The sequence below is a fragment of the Hyperoodon ampullatus genome (assembly GCF_949752795.1).
Source record: "Hyperoodon ampullatus genome assembly, chromosome: 3".
Classification (NCBI taxonomy): domain Eukaryota; kingdom Metazoa; phylum Chordata; class Mammalia; order Artiodactyla; family Ziphiidae; genus Hyperoodon; species Hyperoodon ampullatus.
This window is the reverse complement of record NC_136916.1, coordinates 157,055,185-157,081,229: the sequence shown is the minus strand read 5'-3', so window position 1 is coordinate 157,081,229 and position 26,045 is coordinate 157,055,185. Positions and strand designations below refer to the sequence as shown.

Sequence of the window (26,045 nt, the reverse complement as noted above, 5' to 3'; positions counted from 1 at the left end):
GCATGGAAGACTGTCCTTTGAGGTAAATAATAGTTTACCATTTGAAACTTTCTATGGCCTCTATACTGAAGGAGTTGATTGAGGTAAAGAGCTTTACAAGGGTAGGCATATTTCTGGTGGAAAACTCAAGGAGAGCTCAAAGAATCAATAAATCGATGTGATTTCAACTGTAAGAGGGATAAAAACAATTATGATGTTAGGTTACAAAAGTCATATGATTGTTCTGGGGCTCTCCTATATGTAACTTCTGTAGATGTTAAGGAAGAATTTTATATTATTTTTCTTCTAGGATAATAACAGATGATTAATAAGACAATTTAGGCATTGCTGTTTGAGGGCTATCGGCCAGACACTGTGCTTATAACCAGGCACTTGTATACACATTAGCTCATTTAACTATAGAATAGCACTAAGAGGAGGCCATATCATTCCAGTTTCATGGATGAAGTTAGAGTCACTGCACACTTTACTCAAGGTTTCACAGCTGGTAAAGGACAGACCCAGGATTCAGAGCCAAGATTTGAACTAAGCTTTTCTGATTCCAAAGCCTGTGGCCAAAGTTAAACACACTGGAAAGGGATGGTACCATCTCAGTACTCCCTCATGGAGATAATGACAAATTATTTCTGCTCATGGACATTAACCAAAGTATCTGAGCAAATGCCACTTAGATCCTGATGAATCTACCACATTAACCATCGTCTCAGAATTTCTCTGGAAGTTGAACATTTTCTCAAATCTGTAGCTTCTTTACTTACCCTAATTTTTGGCCACTTGCTTAAAATATGCTGTCAGACAGATTCATGCTACCAGTTGTCAATAACACGTTTACTAGTTGCAGTCATGCCCTCAATCAAAGTATATGATTAGAAAATACTAGTTTTATCAATTATAGCTAGTAAATCCAAGTCATGACTTGGCAATATTTCTTGACAATTACTAAATAAATCTTTTTATTATAGAATTTATTGTAGAATTTGTAATTCTAGAAGGCAGCTATTGTAAATGACTAGCACAGAACTCAAGTGATGGAGACTAACCTTGTTGAGCCCCTACTCTGTAACAATCACAATTAAAACACATTATTTCAATTTTTTTTACCCAAACTATATTGTGAGGCAAGGTCATTGAGGTGTCACATTTTTCAGATGAGGAAGTCAAATCTCAGAGACATAGTGAAGTTGTCCACACACAGTGAATAGTCCAGCTGGGGTAACAACTCAGCTGTGTCTGGCCTCAGTGCCTGTACCCTTTTCACGACATCCCACTGACCTCCAGGTCAGCAAGGCCTGACTTTTAACATGATTAGAAATGTACTAGCCAAGTTGTCCTTAAGCTCGTCATGTCTTTGTTTCCTCATCTTTAAGATGAGGAAAATGCTATCTACCACTCAGGCATTAAACAAACTACATAAGCCAAAACACTTAACATAGTATCTGGCATATCATGGGCATTGATAAATGATTGCTTCATGTAAATTATCTGAGGCAGGAATCAAAAAAGGAACTTTCCATAGTTTGACCTCATTGAGCCTTATTTTTTTCCATTTCCATGAAAGTTAATAGCATAACCATTCCACCAGTGAAATCTGAAGGAACAGGGTTAACTATATTTGCTTTTAATTCTAACTCTTTAAAAATTGGTAACCAATATATGGCTAGAGTACAGGTGTTCAGTTAACTCACATTTCTAGATCATGGTGAAAAATGTAGAATATCATGATGGATTATCCAGTTGGCAAAGTAAGCATGTGCTTAATGAACCAGCATATCAAGGACATCTGAGATATGAGAAAGGTTCCAGCTATAATGAATGTTTGCAGAATTTTGTAATCTGAAAATCTAGAAAGAAGCTGTTAAAATGTAAGCACTCATTTAAATTTTGACTTTGGATTTAGTACTTTTCTAAAAAATTTCAATATGGCGGGAGGCTTGGAAAAAATGCATTTAAAGCTTTCCAGTGTTTCAAACATGAACATGGTTCTGTAAGTTTGTTAACTTACAGCAAATACTTAAAAGTTGCCAAAAATTTAAAAAAATAGTATCTAACAATATTTTTTCCAGAATACAATGCTTCTGTCATCTTACCTGTTCAGAAAAGTGTTTTCCCATGGTTACTTTACCATAGTTATCTAAATAATAATGCCTCAGTTGACAGACAATAATTGTTTAGCCCCCAAATATGTCACTTTTGATAAGTTTATATAAGTATTAGTAACTGGTTATAATATTTTATTTCACATGAACATGGTCCTAGATTACTTGGCTTTTAATTCGACATGACATATTTAGCCCCAGTACAAGGTCTTTTACCAAATGTTTGGAAAATAAAAATACATCATCATACAAGCTTTTGGGAAGAACATTTTATTGCTAAGCATATCCTTGAACTAAAATGCAAATGTGAAATAAAAGAGAAAAGGAAAAAGAAAAAGCAGTAACTTCACAACATCATAAAATAAATTCCTTAAGAGTCTGCTCATAAAACAACAGCAATATGATAGAAGCTCACGTACAGAATGCACATATTCCCATAAAATTGTCCAAATAGAAACTTACACTAAAAGGAATAAATGTATTTTTACTCAAATAAAAAATGTAAAGAAAGAAAGCAGGAAATCAGTTCACAAGACCTCAAGACTCCAAGAACAGCAATCTTTTACAGACATCGAGATATAATCAACTTCATATAGGTTGGGCCATTTAGGTTATCTAAATCGTGCTTTGATATCTCTTTATAATCCTGTCTTTTTCAATGACAACAAAATAATCCAAAACTCTTAACACATTGAAATATCAGGTAATGAGGAACACCTCTTTCCATACATATTAGTAAAGGCTACCATTGTTTAGGTTGCGCTTTTTGCCCCATGTCTTTAAGATACTTTTTCAAAGTCAAATATTCATGCAACTTACAAAAACCAGCAAGAGTAGATTTCTAAATCTAAACAGCTGATTGATTTTCATCTGTACAAAAGAAACTGTATGTATCTGACCCTCAAGAGAACACATTTCACTTTTGTGTGAATATTTCTCTTGCTTTTGGGATAGGTATGGCCACACAACAAGTTTATTGTTTTTCTGTACATTGTTTCCTCTTTTCAAAAAGAAAGACAACTGGAACATAAACCAAACAAACTGAAATAAACAAATAGAAAGGAAAGAACAGTTCTCAAAGCAGTATGTACACAGGTGGCTAAGGAATTATACCAGCAAAAATGTAGTAAAATATGTAAACAAAATCTGAGAAGATTTTTTATTCTCTTTGACACAGTTAACTGTGACAAAATTAAACTCACACTTCACATTTTAAGGTTTACTTTTTTGTCGTTTTGTTATTTTCTTTTAAAACAACATTCTCATTCCACTTCAAGATTTTAACAGTTTTCCTGTTTCAGTCATCCCATCAAACATACCATGATAAATATATCTGTATATATATTTATTTATATATATTATACTATTAAATTCCATTTTTTGTGTGTCACAGCAGCTTTATTCATTTATTATTTTTAGAAAAGATGGGTGAAGGGAGACATGAGCAAATGGAAGGACAGAGTTATCCATAAATGTCAGGCTGCAAAATTAAATCACTAGGAAAAACATTATCATGTTGGGGGCGGGGAAAGAACTATGAATTCTGCACTCTGTCATGCCATGTTTGGCTTGTGTGACCTTTTGTGGTTCCATCACAAGTTGAACTCCCCTATTGTCTGTTTTGATTCTTTAACAGACATCTTATATTGTCTTTTCTTTTATATTTGCATGCATTTTGATCAGTCACAGATCCAGCCCACCCCCATTCCCCTTCCCTAGGAAAGGCTCTGTTTTAGTTTATGGGGCTTTCTCCTTTACCACAATTTGGCTGGGCTCATGGACAGGAACAATATTGTTAAGTAAAGCCAATAGCTCTGATAAAACCAGCCCTAACCCCATCTGTTCAGGGTTTGGGTGGCAAATTCTGGAATTTGATCCTGAGGAACCAGCTTTTCAAATCAATATTATCATCCATCCCATGATTTTGCTATGTGTTCAGCAAAGCATCGCATAGGAAATAGACAACAGAATCTAGAAACGCCACAACCTGATATGTAGAGTGGACACCATGGTAGCTTTTGAGTTCATATGGCAATAGTTTCTCTTCTGTTTTCTGAGATTTTTTTTTCTTCTTCTTAACTTATGTCCAGTTATTCTCAAAAAATAAACAAATACCCAAAAGCCATTTTTTCCCCTCAGATCTTGAAAAGTTACGCACACACTGGCCAGAACCAGATAAGGGTGGGTTTTTTTTGTTTCTGTTTTTACCTTTTTCTTTTCTTTTTTTTTTGTTTTCATTTTTTACATAATTAAACCAAAACAAAAAACATTATTACAGTCAAGCTTCACAATCATTATTACAGACTCACTTGGAGTTATGGAACAAGTAAGCCATGAAGTATTCTACCTTGGATGAAAGGTCCTAAAGAGAAGGAAGCTTCCAAGTCCGCGAAAGTGGGGGGAGCCATCTGCTCGCTCCAGAGGGCAAAGTGTGTGCTTTATGACACAGCAGGGCAGAAAGAACTGTCTCCGAGCAGTGGCTGAATCAAAGCAGCCATGGCTGAATCTTATAGGTAGGTACATCTTTGTGTGTGTTCTTTTAAAAATGATTTTCCCCACCATAGTCATGGTATACCCCATCTCATAGTTAGAACAGTTCTGACATCTGTGAAATCTCATTTTCCAAGTATTTATATATTTATATAGAAATAATCCTGTGTTTTAAATTCGCATATCGTTAGTGGTGTCGTGTTTACACATAATACTCTTTGTCCTTGTTTTTCTGTTTCTTGTGGCCGCTCTTCGAGCTCTGCTGCTTCTCCTTGAGGAGCGTGCCATTGCTCTGCGCTGAGTTGCTGATGTAGTTCCGCGTCTCGTCCACTTGATAGGACCCTTCGTCCCTGTTCCTGTACTTGTACATGGCATACAGGAGGATCAAGATGCAGAGGGCAGCAGCAGCCACAATGCCGACGACCATCCCTGTTGTACTGCTCGACTCCCGGATCACCTCTGAGGCCCCCGGAACCCGTCTGACTCCCGGCTCTGTGGGGTTTGCTGTGGGCACATTACGGAACATGGGGGAAGTAATTAGTGGGCTCTTCAGTTTGGTGCTGTCTAGCTCATAGGCAGTGGGCAACGGAAGCAAGACTATATCAGGCTGGGGTTTGAGATCACGGTTATTCATTTTGCCAGCAGGCAATTTGGGCACCATCCCAGACGAGGAGGAAGCTGTGAAGCGGATCAGCTCAGGGGACAAAGATGTGGTAGTAGTCCTACTAGTTTCGGAGACTTTGTTAGGTCTAAAGTCCTTGGATTCCCACTTGGGCGCATGTGCTTTGTAGCCACCTTCGAAGATTGAAGTGGAAAGACTCTTATCTGTTACCAAGGAGAAGGTGGTGTAAAAATCTTCATCATCAGTAGGGGGCAGGTTAGAGTCAAAGGTTTCCCCTGAGCCATACCCAGATATCACCAAGCCATCATCATCACAACCATCGCTGCCTTGGTCCGACAAGCAAGGTAACCCCGCCTCAGAGGTCATGGACAGGGAATCTTTGGTGGTCTCAATAATGGTGAGGAGGGGGCGAAAGGTAGGGGGGAGTGTAATGGAAGGTGCACGAGTAGCAATAGGAGGGGTAGCTAAAGGGTCTTCTACAAGAAGAGGGATAACTAATTCACCTCCTGGGATTGAAAAGAAAAAGAAAAACAGAATTAGTATATTTGTAGAAAAACAATTCACAGCCACACTCAATGAATGTATGTATAGTTCATAGGTTACACCTCCGAAATTATAATAAAATGACTTGGATCCACATATGGATCCTCTCTACTTCTAGGCTGATTATTGGGCTATAGTTCTAGCCCATTATATGCCTCTTGCCATCAAAACCTGAAATCCTTAGATTGGGGGCTTAGATTTTTAAAGATACTCTCAAGTAATTATTTAGATAGAATTCAAATAGGCTTTTTCCAGGATCTGCTTATAGGATAATGACCTTCACCTATACTGTTGCAAATACTGACCATGAAAATTGTGTGTGTGTGTGTGTGTATACGTACATGCACATATGCATGTGATTAATCTGTGAGCCATAGCATTTCCTTATTTTTTTCTTGGGTTTCTACTTATTTGCTCCCATTAGGATGAGAATGACATATTTTCCATGTCACTGAGATCAAGATTAAGGAACATAAAAGAGCTCATCTTTAGTATTTTAAGTTACTACCTTTTATTTCACATTTATCAAGTGCGGTCTTCATTTACTATATGCTAAGTAAGGGAAACTTACAGTAGGTTGAAAATGTTCATCTAACAAGCCCATCTTGATTATGCTTTTCCAGAAATTCCCCTGACTATAAAACAACTTGTTTTACATTGGTCTGGTATTATATTTATACATTGCTTTTATGCTATATGTAATATATACTGAGCAGACACTAGATTTTAAGAATACCCAGCCTACATATCCATGACTTACTAGAAACTTACTTTTAGATTCAGAAATGTGGAGATAGCAAAGTAGTTTTTAAAATCAGTGATCCTTTTTTCCAATTTGGATTCCTTTTATTTCTTAGAATGGCAGATATTTATCGGTTTACCCACAGACCCTAGTTATTGCACTTATAAACATACGAGGACTAGGTCAGGAAAGGAAGCTCAGAATAGTTCACTAAATCATAGTGCCCTGCAAATTATGGTTACCACAAATATTCTGTGGTGGATGTTACTCACCTAATTGTAGGGCCAAGCTTATTATTCATGTATGTAAGCAAGATAATCAGTCTTCAGTCTCTCCTGTGTTTCTTTACAGTGTTATTTTCAAACAGAGAAAGAATCAAGAAGTCACAGTTCATGTCTCTTCATTAAATTTATTTAAAAAATTATTCCAACTATTGTTTTTAAAAGTCCTCTAGCAGGGATGGCATGATATGTCCCTGACCCAGTTAGTCAGACAGTTGAGATGATAATACAATATTATGGTTGAAGTCTTCTTTCTGACCTGCTGCATCTAAACTGTCCAGGTTTCAGGTGTGCTAAGAAAAAGCCTCCTGCAAAGAAAGCTACTGCACACTTTCAGAGCACCAGAGAAGAACTGCTTGCACCACATCAGAAGCTTTTATTCTCTGCAGAGAGAAACTGAGTTGGGGAGCATGGCAACAATGGACATAATGCATACCTTAAGGAAGGGAAGGGACAAGAGAGCACAGTACAGTCATCCCTGGCCTACCTGATGATGTTAGCACATGTGGGGAAATAAAACAAGAATCTTTCTGAGAATCTCAAGATGATATTTTAGTCTGTGCTTTAAACCCCAAGCTTCTCTTCTAGTGCTCAGAGTTTGAAACTATTGAGCAAACCGATTTTTGTAGATTTGACAAAGCTTCAGACTTGCTTTCCTGGACAAGCATGCCTATTTTTTTTACATTGTGAAGATATGTAATTCATATGTCTTGCAACTTATTTAATGCATAATTTACATACTTTTGCTAATTTTTATAAATGGGATTTGGAACACAGGTCCATAAAGGTAAGCCAGTCCTAAAGCTAACCCTGAGGTACCTTTTCTTCTTATTCTTCCGGTAGGGAGGCCCTGAGTGTTATATTTAAGATGATATGGGGGAGAAGGCAGTGTCTGAGTAAGAAAAGAGCAGTGAGGAGAGAGGAGTGAAGGCTCATGCAGTCTGTTAAAGGTTCCCTAGGGATCGCTCAGGGATGATTTTACTTTCCTTTAGAGAACAAGACAGGGTTTTTGTACCCATCTCACCTAGAATGGGTGTTCTTTTCTGGCACAAATACTGAGAGTCATTTGCTTTTTAGGGCAAGGATAAAAATCAACCCATTGTTTATTAAGTGGAGAGTAAACTGGGATAAAGGACAAGGAATGACTGATTTGTTGGGAGGCGAAGTCCTGGAACAAATAATTAAATATAAAGGCAAATTGTTAAGTAGGATGCTAGTGTCTCTTTAAGTGAGATTAAGATCACTGTCTTCATGATTACAGAGTGGCATTCATTTGCAATTTTATTGTACCATCTGTGACACCCAACTGGAGTCTCACATTTGTCTTTTTTTACCCCCTTGTCTTTTCAATCCCAGCTAAAGCTTCCACTGTGTCTTTGTTGTTAAAAATCTACAAAATCTACAAACTGTTCATTCTGCAGTTGAATCACTTCCACTTTCCTTTGCTATTCGCTTCTCATTCAACACCCTAATGTGAGTATCTCTCTTGGAGCAGAAAAAAAAAAAAAGTGAAAATCATCCTTTTGATAAGGGGATGAAAAGAGGGTCTTGAAGCTCACTAATTTACAAAGAGCTTCTAAAAGGTTGGTGAGCCTTTAAGTGAAATGGTAAGAGCTTATTTCCAAACTAAAATGATGGGTATGCTGTTGCAGAGTTTAAATAACAGAATCTGTTAAAACTGCTAATCTTCAATTTCTTTGTCATTTTGTTATTAATCCTAGTAGCAGTGTTAAAAATGATAAATGATGCCCCTGTCAGGGACATTTGAGCCCAAATCCTGGTAGTGTTTAATCAATGAAATCATAGGAACTTTCATAGCTCCCCTCTCCTGGCATCTCAAGAAATTGGAAAAATGTCTTTAATTTGAAAGGGAGTCCACTGGGATGTAGGAGTTGGTATTACAAAGGGGAATTAAAGTGAAAGTAGGTGGAAATTTTTGGATAACTATAAACGTGAAAGGTGCCTGGGACAAGTATGTGAGTTGGGGTGTATAGGCCATTTTAATATCAAATTCCATATTTAAGATTTAAGATGATTCTAGTGTCCTGGGAGGTCCAAGGGCACACATCATTTGAGATAAGGAGGTGAAGGATGTGTTTCTCCCATCATTAGATCCTTACTAGAAATGACTTAGATTGCAGAAGGCTATTTAAGATTTCATGTTTATTTGTATTAATCTAAAGTGAGTTTCCTCAGAAATGTTGGAGCAGCTGATAATTTTTTTTTCACTGCCCAAAGAACGTGAAATCAGTGATCTACCAGATGTCTATGCTTATGAAAGTATTCATAGAAGCAACAAGCTTAAAGTCATAAGGGGTTGCAGGCAGAGTAATACAAAACCTGTAATCCATCACAACTCTAATTTCCTATTCAATCCCCAGAATTTTTCTTTGGTTTGGAATAAGAACTATCCATATTCCTTAAAGTTAGCATTTTAAATCAGGAATATATACCCTTTTTTGACAGGGTTGTGCTTATCTTTAAACCAGAGAGATCACTAGGGATATAAAAGGTCTATTTTAGCCCTGAAGGCTGCCCTGCTTTTTTGTTTTATGAGTGTATTTATAGATATATAATTCATGTGTCTAGGGCTGATATTCAGCAAAAGGGGCTCTCTGCCATCGAAAAAGACAGTATATTAAAAATTTAATAGAACTCTTCTGAACTGTGAGAATGTTGTAGGTGATGGTGGTGTAGTGGGTCATCTGAAAAAGCAAGAAAAGCAGCACAAAGTTTCAATATGGCTCCAACCTTTGCCTCTCTGGAGATATCTGAGTGGAAGAAGTCACAAAAATACGAAAAACAATGACACTGAAGAGTGAGACTCTGGGAGAGGACACCGTGCTCCAATTCCTCGAATTTCTTTTATCTATATTTAGGTTCTTTACCTCATCTCTTATTTGCATTTTTCTCATTCTCTGCTGGGAAACTAACATACAGTGGGGAGGAATCATCTTTTTCCCCACAAAATTAGTTATTGAATGATATTCATTTAGTTATTTGGTGCCACAGAAGTGTGTACTTGCAACACATCAATATCTGGAAGCTTGAAACCATGAAATTGTTCTGCATCCAACCTCAGAAAAAATAGTCACAGACAGGCATGGCAAGTCCCTGGGGAGAAGAAAGCAGAAAAACTCAAGTATCTCAAAGGGGCTTAACTTTTTAATGAGCATTTTAATGAGATGAGAATCTCTAGGTAGGACATTTTCCCCTAGTTTATCTGAAATGGGTTTGATTCTGAAAGACTACAGATTCTATTTTTTCAATATACACCCACGTAAGATGAGCTATAACCCCCTGATGTCATTATATATTGTAAAAGAAGGAAGGTCTAGTGGAGTTTTTCATCTGCCTATTGGTTAAAAGCTTTGCCTCTGAAGTCACTCAGACGCAGGTTAGCATCACAGTTCTGTGGCTTACTAGCCATGAGTTGGTCAAATTTATTAAAATCTCTGTACAATGGGAATAATAACACAGCCTATCTCAAGCCACCAATGTGACTAATAATAATGCATGTTAATGTTAATTATAATTCATGTTAAGTATTTAGCACAGAAACTGCTACTCCAAAATTCTAGTTTCTAGTATCATTTCTACTAATATTTTGGGCCTATAAACACTGAAATCATTGACTACTTTTTTCTGACCTTTTTTTGTGTAGTAGTAGTATGCTGAGGTATAAGTATAATAATATAGGATCTAGATTATTAAGGCTATTTTAAATGCAGAGTTTGAAGAATGATTTATAATAAGCCCAAGAGCTTGCATTTAAAATAAATGATAAGCCTTATATCAAATAGACTTATGGATAGCATCCTCAACAAAAATAAAAGTTTTCAATTCAATTAGATAAAATAGTCTATTTAGGAGATTCTTAGTTTTAAACCTAAAATATCATCCAACATGTCAAACAATATAAAATCATATAAACTGAGGCAGATAAAGTACATTCATTGAAGCTGCTGGGCTGGAAACATATGTCTTATCCACTCTTCAGTTTGATATTTCTTTAACAGTAATACTAATACCTAAAACTAAAGTGAAGCAAGTAATCTCTTTATTTAAAAATTATATAGCACTTCTTGCTGATCTTTTGTTTCCTGAAGTGATAAGGCAACATTGACCAAATACCTTTAAGGTCAAGGAGTATTCTCACCGTAGAGTCACACAAAATGGCAATACCTACCTGAGACGTTTCCTAAATAAAACTTTAGATGTGAAAATCATCATGTTTCTTGTGGGTAGAATCTTAGGATCCTTTTAAAGCTTACCTGTTTAAATCCTTGAGAGAAATGGCAAATATTAATAGAAATGGAAAAGGAAAAAGAGAAAGAGAGAGAGAGATTTGGGTGCTTACTGTGTGCGGGTGTGCTTTCACCAGTAGTTAGTTTTATACTTTGGAAGGCATCATTATCATAGGACAATACTCTAAACTCTGGGGTTCTTTCTCTATTCTCAGTAAAAGTGATTTTGTAGCTTGCAGTGATGGTGATAGTTTAATCCTGGATAACCAAGCTCTACCATAGTCACTTGAGAGTACCTTATTTCCCCTTTGCTGAAGGAAAATAAAATAAAAGACTGATTTCCTCAAATGCTTTCTAAGGAGTTAAATTAGGATGTATTACCACTGATAACATTTGCAGTTAACTCAACTAACTTTCTTCTGGAGTACAGGCCTCCTGTAGGTTGTATCCAATTTCATATCCCACTGTAGAGTCTACCATTACTTTCAAGGCTTTAAAAGTTGGTTCAGGCAAAGAGGCCAGGCTTCCTTTGGATGGTAAGAACAATTTATCCACACCCTTCTACCAAGAGTAGAATTCACATTGATCATTAGAAGCAATTCAGCACAAAATATAACAGTGAAAATTAAGCAAATAGACACAAATGAAATAAAATATTTAATATTGTCTTCAAAATCACATAGTAGAAAATAAAATCAACTCCAGGTTCAAAGTAAACTAGAGGGAAAGAGAGCAAATAACATCAACAAGGCATTCACAACATAAGGACAGAAAAGAAAAGTAAAAGCAAATAAAAAATAGAGGCTGTTTTAGGAAAAATAAAGAAACCATTTCCATATAGACAAAATAATTTAACTTAAAAAAGCATACTGTATTAATTTATAGTCAACTTACATCAACAAATTGCCCGCATGTTTTTTGGCATGAAAGAAAAATTTACAAAAGAAAGTTGTGTAAGAATGCTCTTGGACAAATAGAATTGCCACATTCTTGTAACTTGCTTTTTTGTTGTCATTTCTTTAAAAACTTTTGAGCAAAATGTCTAATTTTTCAAATATAATAATTTACAACAGAGGATGATACAGGGAGGCAACAACACATACATCCACACCACATAACATGAAAAGAAAAAAAAAATCTGCACTTTAACAAATTTTTTACTTTGAGGGGCTTGGGAGGGCATCAGTTTTGAATCTGAAATTATTCTGATTGCAATGATTTAAAAAAACTTTAAAAAAACCTGTTTAATTTTATAATTTGCCTTTAAAACAATCTATGAATCTCGAGGGTTTTGAATGAATTTCTGCATTATTATAGGTTCTCAGATATATATTTAATTTTAATTTTTTTTGTCTTTTTGACAAGTTTTAGACTTTCTTTAATTGAAGGGGATGGATGACAGCACATAAGTTTGAACAATGCTAAAGAAAGGAGGGGTATGGGAAGGAAAGATGCAGAAAGGGTAGGGTCATATCTATGAGTGTACTACACAAGAGATGAAGATGATGGGAGTAAATGTGTAAGTGAGTCGCCATGTCCATGTAAGGGCGGCACGGAGTGATCTAGCTGCATTAGAGCTTCTGGCTGTAAGGAAGGGATGGGCAATATACAAAAACAAATGAGCCTACACATGCCCATCTACAGAAATAAAGAACAGAACTCTAACACTGACAATCTCACACACCCTAAGCTGCAACTTCTTCAACATGCAATTACTCCAAAAATCATTACAGTTTCATTAAAGATTTTTAAATAATAAAAACAGTTAAACTTTTGTCCCTACTAAAAGTAGCCAAAATACATAAAATAATAATAGTAATACTTATAATAATGATCAAAAGGTTAAAAGCAAAAACAAGGAGACTAGATTTATGCATTCAAGTTGAACAACTTCATCGGCAGGCACACAGCCCCATCTAGAGTTAGGGGAGGGGGTGGAGATCTTCAAATCGAAAGACAAAGCTGTATAGGGAGCCCACTGGCTGGGTCATTCATGACTTCCCTATATAGAAAGGGTACTGTCTGAATGACATCACCTGTCTTCCCCATGCCACCCATGGTGCATGTGATTCTAGTGAGACTGGGCTTATTTGAAAGATGTGGATGTGGGGATTCTGCAGCTGAAGTTGTTCCACATTTAAAGAGGGAGTGGGGAAAAGTTGCAGAAAACAATTCATAACTTTTTTTGTCATAGTTTTGGATAAAACCAAATCTAAAGATAAAGATCTAGCAATTAAAAAGAAACACATTGATATATATACAGATAGATATATATAATACAAAAAGCACTTAATTCCCAAACAAGAAGGGAGCAAAGAACGAAAAATAATTGAAAGAAAAGAGTATTTCACACACTTTCAGAGATGAACAACCAGATGCACACGCTGAGGAGGCACAGACAGAGCAGTCAGGGGACACTTTTTTTTGTTGTTTTGTATATTCTGGCTTATTGATTCCCCTTTTGCTGACAGCCAAAATTAAAAACAAATTTTGCATTTTCTTTAAAAAGAAATCTTGCATTTTCTTTAAAAATGTTTTTTTTTTTTTTTGGTTTTGCTTCTCAAAAACAAAAAAGGGGCGTGCAGTCTGGATGTACGTCATAAGTAGACATTTGAGAGAGAAGAAAGAGGCTAAGACTGACAAATGGGTAATTGTCTATTATCCTTTAACTGCAGGAATGTTAACCAAGTTAATACATGCTTAAAGTAAGTTGCATTTAGGGAAAATAGGAAAACAGACCAGCAAGTTAGGGTTGGGAAGAGGTCAGCAAGACAAAACCAATTTGAGAGTAGGAGAAAGGTACTGGATTTAGTTTCATGCCTTTCCAGTAGAGGCAAAGGTCATCCCAAGGCCTTTTGCCAATTACATTCTTGTAAGCATGTGTATACGTGTACATGTGTTGGGGCTTGAAGTAGAGCCTGTAGTGGCAGGAATTGAGGTAAAAATACACATGAGTTCATGGGTTCTGCTCTAGGAAACTTAGCCCATATTCATCCATAAACTCAGAAGGTAAATTTTGTAAGACCTAGAGGGGTTATAATTAATACTGCTCCATATACATGTTCTTGGACTTGGCCAAATTGACAGGGCACATGGGTGACAGCTGTGGTAATTAAATGTACCTGATAAATGGACAGCTTTTTTTAGGTAATAGAGGCAAAACCCCCTCCACTCCTCCACTGTAAAGAGCATAGTGGCATAGCATCAGTAAACTAACTACAGGATAGTCAGGAAATGAGTGCGGCTTATTTGAAGGACATTGGGGGAAATTGCCAGTCTTCTAGAGACCATGTGGGAAACAAAATGCTAGATTAAACCTTGAGAAAAGGAAAAAAGAGACAAACTGTGTGTGTGTGTGTGTGTGTGTGTGTGTGTGTGTGTGTGTGAAGATACTGTGGAAGGGACATGGGGAAGGAGGTTTTAGAAATGGCCTCAGCCTCTACTGGAAGAGATCACAAGAATTACATTAAATATTTTATCCCTGTGAGAACATTAATGTTCAACCAAGGACTGGGAAACCCAGGTAGGCGAACCACAAAGGTAAGACACTTGAGAGCCCCTGGTTCTGAGCCAATTCCAACCACTCCTAAGAAATTTTGGGGGTGACTTTGACAAACAGAATAAATTGTGAGGATGAGTCAGACTTTTGTCCCTTATGGGATGCCCCTTTTATTTTAAAATAATTATAGTAATGTGTCCCCATGGGTCAGTCCGTACCAAGATTTTTAGTCTCTGGTTTTATAATGTTAATCATTATTCTAGGAACTTCACAAAGGGCAGCTGGGAGGTTTTAGGAGGAGGAAAAAAATCCCAACAATATAGGAAAAGAAAAACCCTTGTTGCCATTTAGTTAATTTTTTTGAATAATTATACTTTTAACATTGAATTTTATTGTATGAGAAGACCCTATATGTACAGATTGCCTCACAAGGCATCAAATTACTTCTGTAGGACAAAGTTAGTTTTAATAACATTCACATGGGCTATTTTTTGTTTCATAGGCATTTTTTTTTTAAGTAGGAAATGTTAAGTGGTCTAAGTGTGAGACTTATAAAGAATAAGATATGTCTAGTGTACACATACTCCTGGAAAATAAGAGGTGTTTTGAGGAAGATACATCAGCAATTTGAGTCTCCTAAGGTTTCTACTGAGTAATTTACCTGTTTCAAAATTGCCTGTTTTAAAACTCATACAAGTAGGACACCACTTACTTTCTGGAAATCACTGGCTAAACAATTGAACATACCAAAATTTATGGTTGTCACTTTGCAAATAAAATATGTATTTTTTAAATCCATGGAAGCCACAGTTTCATATAAAGCAAACACAACACTACATCAGTGCCTACACATTTTTATAAGTCAACCATCAGTTAAAATACACAAAGCTCATTTGATTTCTAATATAAGATAGAAAATAATATTGCCAGTAGCTCATAATCAGGTCACAACTTCATTTTCATCTTTCATTACATATCTACACTAGGTTTTTATTACCAATAACTGCATGGTTCTGGATCTATGCCTCTACTGAGTGTTAAGAATGCTTTGGGGTTATATTTGCCATTGAGAACAAATAATACAATAATTTGACTTGAAACAGCATATTTTGATGGGACCATTTTTATCCCACCCATGTCCAAATAACCCTGTCTAAATGCAAAATCAGACTTTTAAGAACATCAGATGCAATAAGACGGAATTACTCAGAATGCATCTTGGAAAGTGCACTTGTTTCAAAGAAATGTGTTTCTAAACTGCTTGGGGTTGTGCCTGAGAAGCTGGAAGAATACTCAAGGAACTCAAGGTGCAAACCCGCCTGTCTGGGAGAGTGAGTCCTGCTTGATAAGGACATTGTCTTCAGTGTGCACAGGGGAGGTTCAAGAGGAAGGTCCAAATGAATTATTTTGCATAACATTAAATATTTTAAATTTGCCATTGAAAGTACTGGAAAGAGGAAGGAAGAGGCAACCTTCTTGGGAATCAGAGTACAACACCAGGGAAACACTTAAAAAATTGTAATCAGGGAAGCGTAAAAAGGAGTTTGGAGAACAAATATTTAATGAGAATTTTCAAGATTTTTACATCAGGTATATGAGATAAATCTCTTCATCATCTGTCCCTCCTATGAAATACCAAAATCCTTTTCATTGATTGATATGTTATGTGACTGTGGGATGAAGGGAGGGATTCTTCTGAGACAATCAATGGCTCAGTTCTGAATCATGGCTTGGCTTAGAAAAAGAACAGAGAAACTATGCCTGGATGTCAAATCCTAGTCATGTGAGGATGGCTGTCACTTGTGTTACAAAATGAGCCCTGAGTTTACCCTGACTTCTCACAACCTCTTCCTCAGATATGGGTGATGCTCAGAGAAAGAGTGAAGACTGCTTCAAACATGGTATTTGTCTCTAAATAAAAAACTTAACATTTTCTTTTTAATGCTGAACAAAAATGTCCCAAGTAAGAAGTTCTTGTACTATCTGTTCCCAAACATTTTACACACCTAATTACAGTAAATAGGGAGAAAGAGAAAAACTAAACCTCCAAGATGGAAAAGAGTAAAGAACACCATCAAGCCCAATACTTAGAACTGTATTTCTGTATCAGTGATCTGCTTGCCCGATTGAGAGTAACTTTTCATACTTAAGAAGATTCATAAGAATGGATAAAACATTACAAAAGGTAGTATTGCATTTTCAAACCTGGTAGAATAGAATGTTTACACATGGAAGGACCTTACGTTAATGACTTCTTTCCCTATGTATTTAAGAAACCCTTAACTTGTATCTGTAATTCTGTCCCCAAATCTCCATTCCTTTTTGTGAACCTACTGCATCCTGTACAGGTTGTTACTGGCTCCAACACTCCACTGCACTTAATTTGTTTTCTTCTCAGTTTCAGCTACACTCAGAACTTTAGGACAAGAATAGCATCTTTTTATCTTTTTTTTTCCTACCAACCAGAATACTAATAATCACTCAAACGTTTATTGAATGAACTAATGAATGAATAAGTTAATTAATATCATTAATTGCTTTTTTTTTTTAACCCCACACTAGCTTAGAGCTTCCATAAAAGCATTAAAATCTTACATCACCAAAGTGGCTCACCTTGTACCTGAAATCTAGTATATGGGATAGAAACTTTAGAGTCTGGAGACCTAAGTTCCACTCTTGGTTGTATCACCTACTATGCTAGCTTGTTAGGACATTGAAAAAGTCAGTTAATCTCCCTGAGCTTGTCTTTTCATGTGTAATATGATGATTATAATGGCTGGTCAATTAACCTACCTCAAAGGGTAAGTTTATACAACTGAGATTTTGAATCTGAAAGTGTTTATAAATTTTAAAGAGCTCTTCAAATGTTTGTTACTATTTTCTTCAAAGCTGACCAAAGCATCAGCTATGAGGGTTTCATATTCAGAGAAGGCTGTCTCAGACAATTGAGATCAGTGCTACTCTGAGTGGGATGCTTGGAGCATCTGCTTCAGCATCAAACAAATAATAACCTCAGTCAAAAACCCTAACCCAGGGCTTCCCTGGTGGCGCAGTGGTTGGGAATCCGCCTGCCGATGCAGGGGATGCGGGTTCGTGCCCCGGTCTGGGAGGATCCCACGTGCCGCGGCGCGGCTGGGCCCGTGGGCCATGGCCGCTGGGCCTGCGCGTCTGGAGCCTGTGCTCCGCAATGGGAGAGGCCACAGCAGTGAGAGGCCCGCGTACCACAAAAAACAAAAACAGAAACAAAAAAACCCTAACCCAAGTAGCCACTATTACTACCCCTCTTTAACCCCTGTTCCTACCCCTCCAATAGTGCAAGTTCTTAAAGCTTGATTAGTTCATCTTTTAGTGGTGAAGTTTTGTTATATATGTATGTAATTTTACAGTTAATTTGTTTCACTCTTCTGTGGGTTAGAGTTAAGCTTCGAAGAGGTCATATTGAGATATGTTTTCATAGGAGCCCTTCCTCTCAAACCACATGGCTTGAGACAAGTCACTCACTCCTCACCCCATCCCCTGGAGTCTCAGTTTGCTCATTTATAAAATCAGGAAGACTCGTCCTTCCAGCTCACATATGTATGTAAATTTAAGTAAAATTACTTTGGAAACTATGAAATATCCAATTCAAATGCAAGAAGATGTTATTTGCTATATTCTATGAGTTCAGCATTACTTGGTGCTACTGAAGAGACCAAAGAGGATGGTGACAAGGGTGGAACTCTCATCAAATTCCCTTGGAAAACATATCTCAACAGGCATTAGAACTGTGGGGTAAGATGAGGATATGAGGGAATGGAGGGTCGAGGTAGTAGTTTAGCTCTTTTCTGCCAAATGAGTTAATACTGGTTACGATGCACAAAAGGGAAAATTCAATTAAAAAATTTCCAGGAATTAATATTCTTATTTTCATTTGTTTTAATGGTAATCAGGTAGTAGTATAAATAAGTCTTTCTTCACTCAGGATATTATAAACTCCTTGATGCACAAGCTGAATCTTTATAATTATTTTGTGTTTTTTAACCCATCTAACATAGAGCAGGGACACCATAGGTCTTCAGTACATATTTGTTGAATTGAACTACAAAAATAGAGCAGCTTGCAGCACTTGGATCTCTGCTTTGTGAAGTGGGTGGGATTCAAAAAAGTTACCCTTGTTGGCACTAATTTATTTAATCAAGAGTTATCTTCATCGAATATCTTCATGAAGTAAAACAAAGAGAAAGAGCAGTGTAAATAGAGCTTAAAGCCATGAACTTAGCAACTGCTCTCCTTTTCTTAACCTTGCTTCTCTGTGGATTTTTAGGGCCAATATATGCATATGGCTCATTATTTGCAAACTATTAGGTCCTTATAATTCCATTAAAGTCCAAGACAGTAGGTAATATAAAAGATTTATTTTATCCATATAAAAATGCCCTGTGTGCCAGTCAGAAATGAAAGCTCTGTCTGAAATACTTTCTTCCTTTAGCTTGAATAGCCCAAGATTTTTCCAACTTTCCTCCTCCTGTTCTGACCCTTTATCTCTCCATTTCATGGCTGGTCCCAGGTGTGGCCCTAGGCTGGGTGATCCTATCCTGCCCCTTGGCTGTATAGACCTGCCATCTATATGACTATGATTTGCAGTTCAAACCTCCTCTCAGATTCCAATTTCCCATATCCAACTGTCTACTCAACATTTCTACTTCAGTATCTAAGGGGCACCTTAAATTCAAAATGGCTAAAAGAGAACTTTGGCCTTTACTCTCCTTCTAGACTTGCACCTCTCTTAGGTTTCCCATCTTTTGGGTTTGACCCAGGTGTACAAGCCCCTAATTAGTCATGATATTTGAGCCCCTACCCCAACTCATCTCCACATATCCAGTGTACCAGGAAGTTCTGTGTACTCTACTTTGGCAACAAATTCCTCACGTTGAATTTCTCCCACTGCCATCACCCAAGTCCTAGAGTAAGCCACCATGATTCCTTGCCTGGACTCTGCAATAGCCTCCCAATTGATCTCCCCACCTCCACTTCTGGCTCCCTAAAATCCATTTTCCATAATGAAGTCAAAGTGATCTTTAAAAAGTACACTATATAAAACAGATCAAGTCACTGTCTTGCTTCAAATCCTCAAAAGTAGAATTCTCCAAACCCAAATTCTGTACCGTGACCCGCTGTGAAAGTCCCCTGTGATCTGCAAGCTGCCTACCACTCCCATCTCATCTCCTACAGCTGCCCCTGACCCACGATGTCTCAGACTTTGGCCATACTCTCTACCTTCCCTTCCAAGAACACTCCTTTTCCTATTCTTTGCCTGGCTTGTTCCTTCTGATGGTTCAGGTCTCTCCTCCAATTTTACTCCTCAGAGAGGTCCTCTGTGACTTCTGTAGTAAGCAGCCTGCTCACTAACTGATCGTCCCCTCATGATTCTCTGTGTAGTATTTACTAGCTGTTCCATGCCCATTTATTTATGGAATATAAGCTCCATGAGAACAGAAACTTTGTCTCATTCTCCACTGTACTTAAAGCAGTACTGGACACTTGGTAAGAGCTCAGGAAATCACTGCTTAGTGAAGGAACAATGCCTCTAATAGCCTGAAAACACCTCGCAAAGGGAGGCCAGTCTACTTTTCTCTCTTGCAGACCTCTGTAGCTCCAAGCACGGTGCTATTCCCACATGAGGTGTTGAGTAAATGGTTTGTAAATTAACTGTTGAAGCATTGCATCCTCTATTTTGTTTTATTTTCTTTTACTCTTCTCTAAACCAGATAGGATTTCCCTGAATTCTAGCTAGCAGTTCCAATGCAAATTGGACCTTCTCACCCACAGCTGGCTTAAAAAGCTTTCTGAAAAAAGGCCACCACTATCTAACTCATTCTCCCTCTCATAAACTGGTGCTGGGATGTTTATTAAAAACTCAGGCTTTCCTTTGCTGTTGTGAAAGCTAAGATAAAATAAACAGAAGAGTGAGGCCTACAGCTGCCAGACTTTGATGCATGTCTTCAGGCAATAGGAAGGAATGGACCAAACAAATTATCAGTGGGAGGACTGGTGATCAGGGTAGTGAAAATGTACTTGGTTATGTTTGCCTGCTGTGGCCCTACAGCCACTGACAGCAGAACCCAGCAGTAGTGGGATCTTTTCCCTGAACTCATACCATGACATGTTATGAATGTATTTTTAGAGTAATAAATTATTCAAGGAGTTTTATTTTGCTTCTGTTTTCCACAAAAGCTCATCTAGTCTGTCATTATGACCAGAATTCTGATCATTTTCTTTGTGCTGGTGTTTTTTTGGTGGTAGCAGCTTGGCATTCTACCTGTTGCCTCCTCTCTGCAGGGCCCTTAAGTTCTCTACGTTGTCCATGAGAAATAGCTGAACTTGATGACATGTTACAATAAAATTCACCATGTCTTGAAAACACTCTCTTTTCCCCTAAAATCCATCTTCATTGTTAGGAATGTACAGTGTTCATAAATCAATAACACCAAGGCATTTTTATACTCAGTGGAAATTAGTACTACGCAAACAACATGAAAAGCTTGCTCAAGACTCATGCATTTGACATCAAGATGATGTACCATGATTGCATGGCTTTGACTGTATCTGACCTGAGCCTCAAGCAGTTGATTTACCAGAGAGGAGAACACTACAGAGATGCCTGCATGTGCAAGACACATATCATGAGATTTATTTTTAATTTTTGTAAACGGAACTACTGTAGATTAGAGAGAAGCTATGATAAATTCCCTAGTCATTCCCAAAACTCAATGCACATGAGCCTCTAGATTGGTAAAGATGCATGCTTAGAGACAAATGCATATGATCAAATGGTTCACATAGTGATCCTCCCAAATATGAGAAAAGAGAAAGAAAATATAAATGATAATTTTATAGTTAAAACACTAAATTAACCAGAAGCCTACTTCTAGAGGGACATGTTCTTAAGAGTTATTGAGAACTTATTCTCTGCCAGACATTGTATTAAGCACCTTAAATATTTAATTTCACTTAATCATTTCAATTACATCTTACATTATCAGCAAACTTGGGCTGAAAGAAGTTAATTTGCTCAAAGTATACAACTAGGAAGTTGAATAGCCATGACTAAACTCAATCCTATATATTTTACATTAAACCACAATGCCACTGCAAACCAGGATGTTTTAAAATATTCAGTTCTCAGTGAGTATGGGAAATTATAAACAAGCTAATCTTTAGGCACAACAATTTCCACAGGAGATCCCAGGATCTCCACAGATTTATTTCAAACCCTTATGCCCTTGAAATCATTATTGCACAATGATATTCAGAGGGTCTCTGAGGGTTTTTTTGGTACAACCTCAGGTCATTTAAGCCAGACCTACTAAATCAGTCTCTGCTGGGGGTAGTGGGGATGGGATGACAGGCAGTGTCTGAATATATGCTTTTTTTAAGTTCTCCAAAGGGCTTTTATGCAAAATCACGTTGAGCTCATAATCAAAAGACTTGGACTAAATCCAGGCTGTGATCCACTCTCTATGACATTGAATTAAGCCATAACTTCTCTTGTTAGTAAGATGGAGATAAACTTCACTGGATGTTGAATTAATAGAAGGAGATGCTAGCTATAGCAGCACTTTATAAAATGCACATATATACATACACACACATATACATACTTTCAGAAATGCTATAAGAATAATAATTCTCTTACTGGCACATTGAAAGCTACTTAATAATTATTAATACATTGATTTTAGGACCACACAAGAAATGTTTTTGGATATTGCACCTAGTCTAAATGTAATGTGGTGGATGCTTCGGTTATCTATGAAGTACCTATCAAAATAGTCTAAATATAATGTGGTGGATGCTTCGGTTATCTATGAAGTACCTATCAAAATAGTCTAAAAGATTTGATTCCTTTGCTATTTTCCTGAGTTATCAAATTACAAATGCTCTATGAATATCTCTGTCCCATACTGTTTTCTTTCATACTATATCCTAATCCATCATTGACTCCATGCAAACATTTTTTAAAAGCGCTGTAAACCAACAGTTGGAGAATCTCATCACATTGTCCTTTTTTCATACCCTATTATTTTTATTCTGCATTTTAACCCCAAACTGGTAGGCTCCACTAATTATTCTAAAGTGTTAAGAAAAATGGCTTTCTCTGTACTCATCAAACAGGCACAGATGTCCTACCTCAGTCTCAGGTAGGACAGAAGACACAAGAATTAGCTTCCAACTGTGTCCTTTCAGAACCATGGAGTCTACCATGTCTGCTAGAGTGACATGGTGTTAGGATGAGGACAAGACACTAGCCTGGCTTCAGATTAGGGTCACAAAGTGAGGAAGAGTTAGAGCCAGCTTTGAAAACAGAAGTGCCAACAGTCATCTGGTCACTTTTAATATCTCCTTGGCCAGACCACATCATCATTTTTCAGTGTGGTCTCCAACATTATTTCTCCATGGTGATAAGAAACAGATCCTGATATATTTTCCCTATGCTGTTTTAGATGAATATGTTACTTGATCTTTAGGTTCTCACACTACATATGATGACCATATGAGGTATCTATTAAAAAAGAAAAGATTTGAGAAACATTAAAGGTTTTATCTTTAGCAATGGTGCCATGTTTAATTAAGAATGTCAGAATGGTGAAACTCAGAAACCCACTTACAATCTCTAACTTTATGCAGAAGTTTAATGTGCTCACATGCAGTGACTTCATTAGAATGTTTGCTCATTAATTTTATTTCTGTTTCATAGTACTAATCTATAGTAATGTTTCCCCCAATTCTATTAGCCAAAAGGTCATATTTGTTTTTTCAAATGGATGGATACTACTGAAAGCTGAAACTTAAAATTCATAAAGTGCTAAGTATTATCTCTGCAAAATCATGTAACCTAGGGCTAGGCTTTTGGGAGCCTCTCTTACTTGAAAAATGTTACATTTTTTATTACATATTATTTAGTTATTCAGTACAAAATATATTAGTCCTCCTGTAAACAACTCACTAGGAGAATCCTTATTATCTTGGACACCAGGTAGAATTTTTTTATAGTGACAGGTCATCCCTACTCTCTCTTTTTTTAAGGAACAGATAGGCGAAGCCACTAAGCAAATCCAGGGCTGGAGCAGTATCGTGAAAACTTAGACAAATCATTTTGTTCTTACCATATCAATTTCATCTTTGGTTTTGTTTTGGCTCAACATAAATTCTCCTTGCAGATGAGGGTATCCTGTTTCCTTGAAAATATTATTCAGCCAGAAACAAGATAACATACTGTTATGGTACCTGTACCTATCTGTCTGCTTGAATGTCAGGGCTCCTTCACTGTATATCTCCAGGGGATGCAGTTCCGATTGTAGTTCATGTAAAGAGTATCCCCTCGAGTTTAGCAATTTAAGGCCTGCCCAGCCTATGCAATAACCCCATGCAAGTTACCCCTGTGCTTATGAACAGCATTTGTAACTACTCTGAATAAGCCCTATTCTCCCTTTCAGTTCTGTTGAAGCCACCCAGTATTTGGACAGGACAGTAGCACACAGTGGACAATTGTCCTTGGTCACTGCTACTTAAAGTTGTGAGCAGTGTTGACCAGATAGGTAAAGACAGTGAGAGAAGAGGTACAGGAATGTGGCCATAGCACATAATAAGGACCCAATAAATAATTATTGAAAAATAAAAAGTGATTTCCCTGTGGACCTGGCTAATGGGCACAAATCAAGACAGAAAGATACCACATTTTGAGTGTCTGTACATTTTAGCTTCTAAAGAGCCCTCATATTTGAAGAGATTTGTTTAACCTACAGTCCTTAAGACTTATTTCCTTAGTTTAGATAGAAAGAATCTAAAAGCAAGGACTCAACTACCTAGAAGTCTCTGGAGAATAACTCTCTCTGATACTTTTACAGAAAGTAACACAAAAGAACAATGAATGGTAAAATGAATAACTTTGTAAAGTAGTGGCATTCACCATTTGTGGCCCAAAGAAAGCCTTGAAGGAGAAAAGGATGGTAGTATCTATTCAATATGTTTCCAGAGAAACCAGAGAGATAAATAAAATCGAATGCTGTTGTGTCTTTTCCCACAGGTTATACATCCTGCTAATAAGCAAAACTTCCAGAAAGTAAGCTCTCCTGACTTTCCTAGAAAAGACATTACATTAGAAAGCAGAGCGTGGAGGCAACCTTACTTAGTGGTTATGTAACCTCATGTAAGTGACTTTAATTTTCTGAGCCCCATTTTATTGCCTGTAAATGTAAGGGTTAGATAGGGTGATCTTTTGAAAGAACCAGTGACTTAAGGAAGGTAAGTGCTATTGCTAATGAAGCTCAAAAATTTTCCAAAGCCAATAATATCATTTCTCAAATATTTTAAGCTGACTATATTTAGTTTACTTAACTCTACGTCTTTACATAAGGGAAGCGTATGTTTTATGTCGTCTTTTCCCTTAAGAATCAAAAGTCAATTACCTAGCCACTTCACAACACTCCTTCCTTAGTGGGTCCTGGAAAGGCGTAATAATATCTGTGTTTCTTGCAGTGAGATGACAAAGTCCTAGGATAGGGTGCCAAGAGTATTATTTTGGATACATGGGATGTTGAGCATAGAAAGAAGGGAATCTAATAATCCAAGGATGAAGGTTTGAAAGTTGATTTCCCACTGTAGAGACTAGCCATTGGCCGAGTTCTATATGGAAATCAGGCATCAACAGATCAATAGACAAAAGAGGCAGCATAGGAGCTAGTGGGTCAGGGATTTTTTTTTTTAGGTGATACATAAACAATGATAAATGTTCAATCTAACAACTCCAGCTTTTAGAAGAAAGTGTTGGGTGTGGCTGACTTTTATTGCTTCAGAAAGCTCTACGCCTCTATCTTTTGTACTGTGCTAGTGTTCAGATGTATAATGTTCTCTGGAGCTCTCAATCCAAGGTCTTCTGAGACTGCATCACAATAATTACCCATCTGTATTTAAAGCTACAAGAAGCTCTTTCTCTGTTGGATAGCTTGTAATGGTGGCCAAGTAAAAGAAAGCTACATAGATTTTGAAAGCATAGTTAGAAAGCATCACAGGTAGCTTTGTGTCATGTGGGCTAGTTTTATTTGTTGTCTGGAATAGTGATGGAACTTACTCACAAACCAGGATGACACTAAAAGTGTAACATTTCCTAGCCGAAGAAGGGCTCTTGGTTTTAACAACCTTTAAGTGTATCAGATGTCAGTTGGCAAGAGTTTCTATGAGAGCCACTCAAGTATGACCCTGTGGCCTTAAACTTGGAACTGGATGCTGCAGGAAAGCCAACTGGGAAGGCAGAGTGGGAATGCATGAGCTTGGAAAACAATAGCTACACATCACACTTAGCATCTTTGTCATTTGCCAGTGGGTTCCTTCCAGTGCACAGAACCACTTTAGTCCAAATTCTTTGAACTGTTAGTAGCATCCAACTGAACTTTACTGAGAAGAGTAACTTTTTTCTCTCTATAACATTAGAAGGAAATCTCACTGGAAAGGACTCTACCTTAATGATGCAGAGTTGTGACAACTTG

At 37.2% G+C, this 26,045-nt stretch overlaps 1 protein-coding gene across 19 annotated transcripts in view; it reads right to left on the bottom strand.

Annotated features, from left to right (window-relative positions):
• Positions 1-4,788: 4,788 nt before the first annotated feature.
• NRXN3 (neurexin 3) overlaps positions 4,789-26,045 on the bottom strand; it is a gene marked incomplete at both ends in the record, with an annotated part of 1,631,502 nt that continues 1,610,245 nt past the window's right edge. For 11 of the 19 annotated variants that reach the window (XM_079699595.1, XM_079699596.1, XM_079699580.1 and 8 more), the window contains one exon: positions 4,789-5,090. In XM_079699595.1, the coding sequence (XP_079555721.1) occupies positions 4,789-5,090 (302 nt within the window). Of the gene's footprint in view, positions 5,715-26,045 lie in introns of all 19 variants that reach the window. The other 8 variants (XM_079699579.1, XM_079699593.1, XM_079699590.1 and 5 more) reach the window with 2 other exon arrangements.